Here is an 11,010-nt window from a genome sequence, read left to right as displayed (position 1 = left end):
GTTTATTCACGAAAAATAGAACAAGCCGAGATTTCCCCATCTTTCAGCTGCTCATATTTTATTTGGACAAAAGAACTTTTGTAGTTTTGCTATGGGCTCAAATTGTGGTCGTAAATCAGTTTTGTATGTGTGTAAAAAGAATTTGTGTGTGCGTAAAAAGATTTGTGTGTGGACTTAGCCAAAAAAAATACCTGTGAAACTCTGCACTCAAGTTTCAAGTTACAAGTACGAATTTTGACTCAGTTTTTCTTTCTTTCATCTGATTGGCCAATGTCATGTCAATCACAAATTTAACTATCCAATCAGAGAACAGGTGGGTTTGGCTATTGGAGGGGTGCTTTATGGAGTTTCAGATCCTTCGGTTGGCTTAGTTGCAGGGCCACGTTTCACACTACTAGGCTAAACCCCAAATTACTAGACAACATAAGCAATTTTCTCATTCAAAAACAAAGAAGAGATGGTAAAATTCAAGTTTTTTTTATTGCAGAAAGATTTGCAAGCTGAAAATGTTCACTGGTTTTAGATACACGTCTTAGAGATCAATGATATGTTCTTCAGAACATCAGAATGAATGGAAAGCAACAAAAGCACCACCGTTTAAACCGGTCAGAGTGTCTCATTAAGAGACATTTGGATTTCTACTGAAACTCTATTCTCACTTCCTCTGTGAAAGATGACTCCACTTTAAATTCGTGAGTGAGGGAGTGTTCACAAAGGGATTTTTTTTGGAGGAACGCTAACCCACACTCCTCGCATACGTAGCTCTTTGGCTTCCCGGCGTGAGTCCGCCTGTGTTTCTTCATGTGGTAAGACAACCTGAAACCTTTGTCACATATGTCACATTTAAATGGCTTCTCTCCCGTGTGGATCCGCATGTGCGACTTCAAATAGCCCGACTGGATGAAGGCTTTACCGCACACTTCGCACTTGTACGGCCGCTCCCCGGTGTGGTACCTGTTGTGGAGCCTGAGCTCGTTGGCGGTCAGGAAGGTCTTCCCGCACACGGTGCACTGGTGCGGCCTCTCTCCTGTGTGGATGAGCTCGTGCCTCTTCAGTGACGTCTCCTTCATGAACTGCTTGCCGCAGCTGTTACAGGGATACCGGACCCCGATGTGGACTTGCTCCACGTGGTTTGTGAGCTGCAGCTTGGTACGATACGCCATGTTGCACTGTGTGCAGGCCCACGGCCTCTCCTCCGAGTGCGTTCCCATGTGGACCGTGAGCTCCGAGGCCGAGCGGTAGCACTTCCCGCACTGCCAGCAGAGGAAGGGTTTCTCCCCAGTGTGTTTCCGCTGATGCACCGTCAGACAGTTGGAGGACCTGAACTTCTCTGGGCACAAGTTACAAACATAAGGGAACTCTCCTTTATGGATTCTCTGATGAATGGCGAGGTAGGACAGCTGGATGAAGCTTTTGTCACACTGTGGGCAGGGATACGGCCCGGAGAAGTTGTGCTGTTTCTCGTAGTGTTCCCTCAAGCGTCTCAGTAAAGTGAAAGTCTTGTCGCACATTGTGCACTGCATAGGTCTGTGCATTAGCTTGTGCCTCTCAAAGGCAGCCTCGTTTGCCAGGATCTTCCCACACTCTTTGCAGTACAGGGGGTCGTGGATCCTCTGGTGCACTTTGAGCATGGTCATGCTCTTGAACTCTTTCCCGCAGTCGTCACATTTCATAATATCCCTCATTTCCATCTTGCAAACGTTCTCCTGGTGGTCCTTCAAAGCGGACAGGTATTCGAAGTGCTTGCCACAGTTGGAACACCACACTGGGATCTTCAGAGGGGCCCCTTGCTGGAGGTCAGCACTGCTCGCGTCGCTTTGGCTCGGCCCCGCCCTATGCTCCTTCTTCCACAAGAATCGACTGGTTTTCTTGTGACAGATGGCGTAAATCTGGTGTCTCTTGAGGCCGTGCATGTGTTTGAAGCGCTTCTTGCAGTGGACGCAGTGATACGGCCGATCGTCCGTGTGACACTGTATGTGTCTGTTCAGGGTTTTGACGCTGTCAAACGCTCGAGAGCACACCGGGCATACTTTCAGGCCTTTTTTGGCCACTTTTTGCACAGGCACAGCGGGGGGTTCCTCACATGTGTCTGCGGGAGTGTCCAGATTACTTTCCTGCTTATCAGCGTCTCCAGTCTCCACGCAGTTCTGCGTAAAAGTTTCGGCTTCAGCCAAAATCTGCTCCACCGTCTTGGTCTGCTCCTCTCTGATGCCCTCATGACCGTGAATAATCTGATGCTTCTTTAACGTGTCTTTGTACTTGAAGCCTTTCTCACATGTGACGCAAATAAAGGGACGCTCTTCGGAGTGAGATCGTAAATGCTTTGCAATGTCTGCAGTGCAGGGGAGGATCCTGCTGCAGATGGGACAGACTTTACCCTCCATCGACACCTCCGAAGCTGGCTGCGTATTTGAGCGCTGAGCCTCTTTCCTCCTTACCTTCTTCTGCTCTCTGCTTTTACAGATCTCCTTCTGGTGTCTCTTTAAAACATAAGGATTCTTGAATTTCTTCTCACAGAAAGAGCACTTGTATGGGCGATCCTCTGAGTGAGACTTCATGTGCCGCTCCATGTCCACTCGGCGAGCAAAATACTTCCCACAAAAAGAGCAGTTTCTGTCTTCTGACATCTCTGAGGTGCTTGGATCCCCTGAGTCTTCCTCTTTACCGCTGTTGTACATCTCCCCCCTTTCGTGGACGCGCATGGTGTGTCTGTTCATGTCGTAATGGTCCCTGAATCGTTTGTCGCAGCTGGTGCACTTGTACTTAAGGTCCCGGTTTGCATCGTGAATCTCCTGGTGCCGTCTCATGGCCGCCGCCCGCAGGAAAGTCTTATTGCACACAGGACATGTTTTATTGTTAGGGTATTTTTTCCTTTGTCTCTTAGCCGTCGCTGAGTCTTGATCCTCTTTTAAGGCTCTTCTCTTCAACTCAAGTCTTTTGCTTTGTTTAAGTGGTTGAAAAGCGGCCGGCTTTAAGGCATCGCCTGCTTCCTCTTGCGTTGCGTCTTCTTCCGTTTCCTCCTCATTTATTACATTTTCTTCTTGGTCATCGACCAAACTGGGCGCCTGTTCGATCTGGATGTAGTCCAGCAGCGTCACAGTTTCACCCTCCACCTGGACAGTCATGCAGCTTTCCAGCTGCTCTGGTGCGTGCTGTAACTGTATTTGGTCTGGATCGATCACAACCTTCTCCAGCTGAGGAAGGGACAGCGAGGACAGGATGCAATTCCCAAATGAAGATGGAATGGCCTGAGTTTCATCTGAAGGAGAGAGAAGAATGCATTAGTTTTGTTAGAGTGTCAAAGCTCAAAGAAAAAGCAAAAGTGTGTTCGTGGTAGTGTTGTGCATAATATCAGTTTGCTGGTAAAAGGTTCCTGCAGCCTGAGTGGCCTACATGTACCATTCCATGCTCCTAGCAGTGGCAAGGACACAAACGAACACCAAAACTAGAAAAAAAATAGAGTGACCACCAAGTGCTAAACCAGTCCCTCTTTGGGGGTTGTGAATTGGTGTTATTCTGTGTTAGTCTAAATATTCCTGTAATGTTGTGAGTAGTGTGCTTGTGATATTATAAAAATCCCATGAAGGGACCACAACTCGACCATCTTGGACTTCAGGAAGCTTCTGTAGTCCTCATTTGCTCTGCAGTCATAAAGCAGCTCTTCACCTGCTGGATGTTCTGGTTAGAGCTGCCCTCTAGCTGCCCAAAAATGAACTACCATTGCCTGCTGGAGTCCAAGATGGTGGAGTTGAATGCTGTTTGACCACACGAGGAGAAACTATGTGGGCCACCACAGCACTGAAATGGTTCATCAACCAGTGCAGAAATGTGAATTAAGAAGACCTCAAGCTAACTGGTTAGCAGCTTCTGAACTTTCAATATAAGAGCAAGACGACTTTCCACAGATTAACACAAAGATTCACAAAATATAATTGGAAGATTGTTAATATGACAAAGAAGCCACTACGCTGTATGTACGAAACAAAGAAACAAAAAAATCCCCTGAAAAATATAATTGACTGCACACATAACTAGACTCCTCAATTACTTTTTGTTTTTTGTGATGGTATACCTCCTGCTTGGTGTATGACTTTGTGTCAGACTGTGTGATTGTGGTGTTGTTTTTTGCGTAGCCATTTCCTTTATTGTTAGGTTTATAAAACTATGTAAAAGCTTTAATTTTCGTGATGGAGTTGCTCTCATCGATCGGTTCACATCACATTTTCAGATCTCTTGGAACCCCGGTCAAGATGGTGCTTAAAAAATAAAAAATAAAATAAGTGCTACCACCTAATTTTAAGAGCTGGATGTTTTTAGGTATGAATGGTCTGTTTATGACAAATGTTATGAGACTAGTTAGCCAGCAAAGAAGAAAAATGTTCTGACCACCAATTATCGGTTGGTATTAGGGCTGCCACATACGATTATTTTGATAGTCGACTAGTCATCGATTATTTCTGCGATTAGTCGACTAATCAGATCATGCAACGATTGGACTTAAAACGTACAGCTTATTGCACCAGCACGCATCTGCTCTTATATAACTATCATTAGCTTACAGCTTTAAGTGTTTAAGGTATGTGTTAACTAAAAAATAAAGACAAGATGATAGTTTATTAAATTTTAATGAAATTTGCAGATTGTTTCAGTGAAGTTTAATAAACTCAGCCGTCTGCTCCTTGCTATCTAAAATATAACAGGACACCGGAGTAAATTCTCACACATCTCACACTTCTGATAATCAGCTGTCTGCTTGACGTTTATTCAGCTGTGTAAAAACTATAACTTTAATCTCAACCAAACCGATTTACTCAGGAACAAATAAAATACAAAAAAAAAGCCAAACAATAACATTTAAGTTATCTAAGTGACTTATATATGTTTAACCTGAGTAACGAAAGACGGCGGTGGGTTTGAAAACGATTTGCTGGGAGTCCGGTGTTCTCACGGGCTCTAGTGAGCCTTGAACCCCAGCTAACTATTGAGCTGGTGGGTAACAGACGTCTCCGAAAACGTCGGAGCGCTTTTGAAAAAAGTGAAGTCTTGATAAACTGAGCAGATATTTGAGGTTTACACAGCTACATTCTCCTGAAAATATGTTAAACGTTTATTTTGTGACCCAGAAAGAATAATAAGAGTAACATAAAAACTAACTAGCTGCCGCCATTGTTGACAACTGCGCTGGACCGCGCTATGAATTCTGGGACAGAGCTAGTTTTTCTTCGGGGTTTAACGGCAGCTGGCATCCTTGTACATGCAGTGCTGCCATCTTCTGTTTCAGTCCGTTATTACACTCTTAAATCCTGCTATTATTCCTGCGTCTTTTGGGACCTTACAAAGCTTCAAACGACGCGTCGACTATTAAATCAGTCGTCGACGATCGTCGACGTAATCGTGACTAGTCGACTAATTTTTGCAGCCCTAGTTGGTATGCTGCAAAGCAGAGATAAATGTAGTTTTTGTTACATTTCTTCCACAGAAGTAAAAGAGAGTAGAATGTGGACCATTTAAACTTTAATTGTTTTAGTAACAGGTTGAGGACATTTTAATCTTCTCTCAAAGTGAAACATTAATGCTTCATCAGGTTACTTTTTCTACAAATAACCTAACTGAAAATAAACTGCAAATAAACTCTTCCAACCTTTTCCACATGTCTGCGTTCTTTCTAAATACACTTTGCTGCTGTATTGTATGCCAACTGAGATGAGCAGATCATGCCAGAGATCACTACAGCTCAGAGAACAGCTGGACAGTGTTTGTAGACAAGTCCATCATCCATTCAGACTACATTAGCAACAATGTGCTCGTGACCCAAGACGAGACTCACCACTCCAGTCGAAATGTCCCAGTGTTGTGTGATATTGCAGTACAGTTTTTAGGTGCTGCAGGTCAGGAACCGAGTGTGTACACTCCTCCAGAGCTGAAGGGACGGCACTGAGCATGGAAGCAGTCTAGAGAAGAAATGCAAAAAATACAAATAAAAGGAAATAAAAAGGTAGCCAAGGCTAAAATTTTACCATAAACCCTCTTCTGACTTGAAAGATTACTTGGAAAATTTGTAATTTTTTAAATGCAAACTGGACTTATTTAGGGAAGTAGAATAGTGCTGGAAAGGCCGCTTTGCCACACTTATTCTAGTACCTGTTGAATATCTGGAACTGGAAGAAGCTTCTCCAATCTGGACAGGAAGTCCAGCATTAAAACCTGAATAGCACTGTCATATTCAGGCCCAAAGTCAGTAGGGAAAACATGCTGAGGGTGGAAAAGAAATGTGTATTATATATTCTGTTTCTCTATTATTAGATAGAATACATGAGTTTGACAGCACATGATGTTACAAACCTGGAAGAACCTGTCCTTCTCTTCAGGATCCTTCAACAACAATTCAACCTGATCCACAAAGTTGGACTCTGGAAACTCAACATCTGCAAAAGACGGCTGGAAAAAAAACTAAAAATCACAAGCTGCAATTTAGGAAGAAAAAAAATAATAATAATAATAATCGGAGGGAAACTATGACAAGGCTGCTGGCCTAAAGGGCACTTGTTTTTCTTCTAAAGGATCTAACCTGTGCTGCCCAAGTCGACACGAGGGCCTTGATCCTGTTCAGGTGCATCTCAATGGTTTCTCTGTCCGTTATCTGCTCGGTCCGACACAATTCAAGAACAACCTGAAACATGATTTTATTAATTAAAAAAAACATTAACAAAGTCCAACTACAGCAGGGACTCTCCTGGCTTAGAAACAGGCCTGATTAAACAAGGCAGCAAACAGTCAGCACACCACATTTCCCTGATTACTGTAACCATTACTAAAAACAACACAGCCACACAGGATTGGCCTGTTGTCCATGTTTGGGAAGGATTTCAAAAAATGATCCGTTATCAGTATTATACATGACTATAGGGTAAAAATAAACAGCTGTACAACTACATAACAGTTAAAGAGATACGTTTTAGAGTCCCTAACCCAAAAAAATTTCCAGTTCTCTCACCATGCAGCACTTTATCATCTGGTGAACTCACTCAGTTTTATTTAGGGAAGCTACTAGAACTGGTCTGCATGCTTTAATGTTACACAAGCAATAGTTTGTTTTTTTTTACTGTACATTAGTACAGCACAGCACAAGTAACACTGTTTCTGCTCTTCTTAGAAAGAATGCAATTCAGAAAGATAGGTGACGGCGTTGATCTCTAAAGAGCCGTTAGCCTCCAGTGACTTCAATCAAGGGCCCCAAAGATTTCTCTAAACCTCGCCTATGGCAGCCACTCTTCCACAAGAGGGACTTACCCGTGCTCTGAGTCCCAGGAGGAGCTGAGCTTTCTGATCTGCATTTAGCATCTCAGGCACGATTTCTGTGACCGTGCTGATGAACTCCTCCACCATCCCATAGTCGTGCACGCTTCCCCCCTGCACGACGTGCCACATGGCCGCAGATACCAGGCGCAGAGGAGGTATGAAGAGGCGAAGAGATGGCAACAGGAGAGGTGGATCTGGAAAATATTTGTACAATATTTAAAAAGTTACTCACTGTAGATTAAATTAATCTGGAGCCTTGCAAAATAAACGGAAACTATCAAGAGAATGTGAAGAAGCAACTGCTTTGACTTTATGACAAAATATCTCTGCATTAGGTGCTCAAGATTGAAAATGGATTAAGTCCCGGAGTGGATGAAGGAGCAGATGTTGAAGGCTGTGGTTAAATAGTCCCAGATAGAAATCATGCTCCGTTACAAAGAAATTAAGTTAGAAGCTTAGGAGCATAGCCAGAATAGCTTTCCACCTGTGAAGGGAACTCTTAAAGTGAAGTAAAGCACGATGATGCTGAACACTTCCTGTGGATTAGTGCTTACAGCAGGTTGGAGGCGTAATGTAGCACTAGATTAATGTTGTGCTCTCCACTGGCCGTTACACTAATTGTCTGACAAAAACAGATCAGACGAGGTGCAACTCCACTGCTGTTATGCAAACACAGAGAGAAAGAGAGACAGTGGAGTCTATTTCCACTTTCCACATGAATGAAAGCTCATAAATGCTGGAGATCACTGATTTAAGGTCAACTGCATTGACATGAAGTAACGCATTATATACAGTGCTGTAAAAACCCAAAAAAAAAGTCAAGTCACACCTCATTTGCTTACATTTCACCAGGAAAAAGGGAAATGGGTGCAGTGATTTGTTGAAACATAAATGGAAATATATATATGTGTATGTGAGACAAAAAAAAAGTTTGTACAACAAGCCTGAACGTGAGCATTTGGTACACCGGTATCGCTTTTATTGTTCAACACATCCTGAACTGTCTCACAGAAGATTCCTTGTCATTTTTTTAGTCTTCAGGATTAGTTCTCCAGGCTTTTGGGAGGACGTTCAAAGCTCTTCTTTGGATGTCAGCCATCTTTAGATGATCCCACACTGCTCCAATAATGTTGAAATCCAGACTCACGGCCTGTCTGAGGCCAATCCATGACCGATAGTGTGCACTGGCAGTGTGTTTAATCATTTTTCATGATTAAAAGGTTCAAGGTTCTTTATTCGTCACATGCATAGTTATACAAGTATAACACACAGTGAAATGAAACAGTGAAAAAAATGAGGCACCTCCTAATCAGATGTCTGCTAGATGGCATTACATGGTGATTTAGCATACTTCAGCCTTTCCCTTCATTAAGAATGACTTCTCAACAACCAACCTTCCACTGAGGTGAAGAGCAGATGGCTCAACTGATGAGCAAGGTGCTTCTATTGTCAGGCCTTTGCAGGATTTTCTTCCCGTTTCTTCAGGACTTACTATTTTATGTTGTCACACTGTGTTATTACTGTGATTTAGTGTTTATGTCACTGGCTGCTAGTAAAAGTGACTAAAGATACGATTTAAAATGAGTTCTTTGCTAAATTGCCGCTTAAGTATAGATGAAACACTGCTTCATCCCTTGAGTTAGAAGCCTTTCTTGTGCTCAAATAATTCATAATAGCTCAAATAGGTCAAACTATCACAAAGAATTACAAGAAAGTCTAGCTTTGGGAGAAATATACAAAGTAATGAGAGGTGGCTCAAAACTTTTACACAGTGACTTACAGCTGAAGTGAACCTCACTAAGTTTGCAATTGAGAGCTTCGGTGTGTTGTGTCAAAAGCGATCGTCTTCCAAAAAGTGATTTGGGGTACGTGCCAAAAAACGAGCATGGGAATTTAAAATGTTGTTATAGTCTGTCAACATATGTCAAACATATTGCTCAGTAATGATGTGAAGTCACTGAGAGCCTGTAAGAATTTTCCTGTTGCAAGGTAGATCCAGGTTAAATGTCTCATTAATATTAAAAATCTCTTTCAAGAGAGATCTGGCCAGGAGGACAGCAGACATTTCAACAGGTTTAACATTACAGTTGTATAAACAAACCGAAAGAACTAGATTTATTATAAATATAGATACAATAAAGCAGACAGAGATAATTTCTTTGTTTTATATATAATTATTTTAAGTAAAGATATCAGAGAATAAATAAACAAAACAACAACGACGAAACAGAAATATCTGCCACACTTTGGCACAACAGGGCCCTCAGGTGGGTCTAGGCACTGGGAGTTTAAGATGACTGATACGGCTACCCCCAGATACATTCACAGGCTAACAAGAGCGTCGTAATTATGATGCACCAGACATGAGCGTCTCTACCCAGATGGTAAACACGGCTGTGATAGCCCGGGCTCTCTAATGAGGAAAACTTAGGGACTGTAAAAGTACATGTACACATCAACACACTTTTTCGTTTGAATAACAATATATAAGCGGCGTTGCTCGTTATATATTTAATGTTTATTCGACTTTCATACATTAGGTGTCATAACGCTTCGCTACTCTGGTTAAAGCCCCCGAAGGCAGCATCTGTGGCTGTTACAGTTAGTGCTAATTTCGGTTGCTAACTGATGCCAACCCCCTGCTGCTAGTTAACCACCCCTTCCCGCTACATTAAAGCATGCAGTCATAAAATAACCGAAAGCGTTGTTAGATAACTATCTTTGCTGACGCTGAGCTCCTTCCACTAACCACCGCACGCAGCAGCTCCCTGGCGCTGTAACGTAGCACAACGATACCGCCATGTCAGAGCGGGGTACGCCATGTTCAAAATCGGGCGCACACACACAAAAAGAAAAGCCAATAACTCGTTGCGACATAGAAATCTTTACATACACGTTAGCTTACCGTTATTAACATGTCGTGGGCTCTCCATGTTTTCTCAAAAAGCGCTCAAGCGAATAAGCAAATCAACTCGGGGTTGTTGTGAGTTGCAGTCCGCCGGACCCTGCGGTGCAAGTTGCCGGGGAGGAAGGGCGGCTCGACGATCTGGTAGAAACGCGCAGGCGTACTCAACACATTAAGTTTTGCTGGTTATTATTCAGTAGCGTCAGTCTGTTGCTGTTTTGTGTCTTCTCATACGACCTGCTAGGGCACATCTTCTGTTACGTTCGGTGACGGAAGCACATGTATGATAAATCTACAAAACTTGTGATTTTCTTCTTCTGCTTCTTACAAAGCTAACATGTCCGTCTTCTTCTCCTGTGCATGTCAGGATCACACGATGGCTGATCGCTGCCCTCTAGAGGCGTTTTAAGGAACTATGTCCAAACAGTATGTGATTCTCAGGAGCAAATACGAGGAATTCTTTAGTTTTTCCTTGTTTATTTAATCTCACAGAGAGACACAGTCGACCCTCATCCATGCATGGGATGTACTATTAACAGACAGGGGAAGTAGCTGACATCAAGAAATCCTATACAGTAAAGGACAACACGGAGGCTCTGATCATGGCAGCACAAGAACAGAACCTAATCGCCAGATCCATAGAGGCAGGAGTCTACCACAGCCATCAGGGCACAAGCTGCAAGCTCTGCAAAGGTGCCCGGAGACTATCCAAGACATAGCATTAGGAAGTACGATGTAAGCTGGGACTCCTATTCTATGGCTGGTGCATGAGGACTAGAAGTCCCCAATTCCCTATGGGTGTTCTA

General features: G+C 43.1%; 1 protein-coding gene across 1 annotated transcript; it reads right to left on the bottom strand.

Annotated features, from left to right (window-relative positions):
- Positions 1 to 461: 461 nt before the first annotated feature.
- Positions 462 to 10,580, bottom strand: LOC102313491 (zinc finger protein 14). The gene is made up of 7 exons (XM_005934226.2): positions 10,205 to 10,580; positions 7,291 to 7,493; positions 6,569 to 6,670; positions 6,343 to 6,438; positions 6,142 to 6,252; positions 5,828 to 5,951; positions 462 to 3,259 (listed from the first exon to the last, which is right to left on the bottom strand). The coding sequence occupies exons 1-7, from the start codon at positions 10,230 to 10,232 to the stop codon at positions 639 to 641; spliced, it is 3,285 nt and encodes a 1,094-aa protein (XP_005934288.1). The 5' UTR covers positions 10,233 to 10,580; the 3' UTR covers positions 462 to 638.
- Between the last annotated feature and the right edge of the window lie 430 nt (positions 10,581 to 11,010).

The sequence above is a fragment of the Haplochromis burtoni genome, unplaced genomic scaffold (genome assembly GCF_018398535.1).
Source record: "Haplochromis burtoni strain Fernald_Lab_line unplaced genomic scaffold, NCSU_Asbu1 Contig_184, whole genome shotgun sequence".
In the NCBI taxonomy this organism is placed as follows: Eukaryota; Metazoa; Chordata; class Actinopteri; order Cichliformes; family Cichlidae; genus Haplochromis; species Haplochromis burtoni.
Note: the sequence above shows the minus strand (reverse complement) of the source record. Positions and strands in the feature narration are given on the sequence as shown.

Excerpts from the sequence above, each read along its gene's own strand:
- LOC102313491 (XM_005934226.2), bottom strand. The coding sequence starts at position 10,232 with ATGGAGAGCCCACGACATGTTAATAACG. Across the intron at positions 7,494-10,204 it reads CCCACGACATGTTAATAACG|ATCCACCTCTCCTGTTGCCA; the intron begins GTAAGCTAACGT and ends AATATTTTCCAG. Across the intron at positions 5,952-6,141 it reads CAGTTCCAGATATTCAACAG|ACTGCTTCCATGCTCAGTGC; the intron begins GTACTAGAATAA and ends TTTCTTCTCTAG.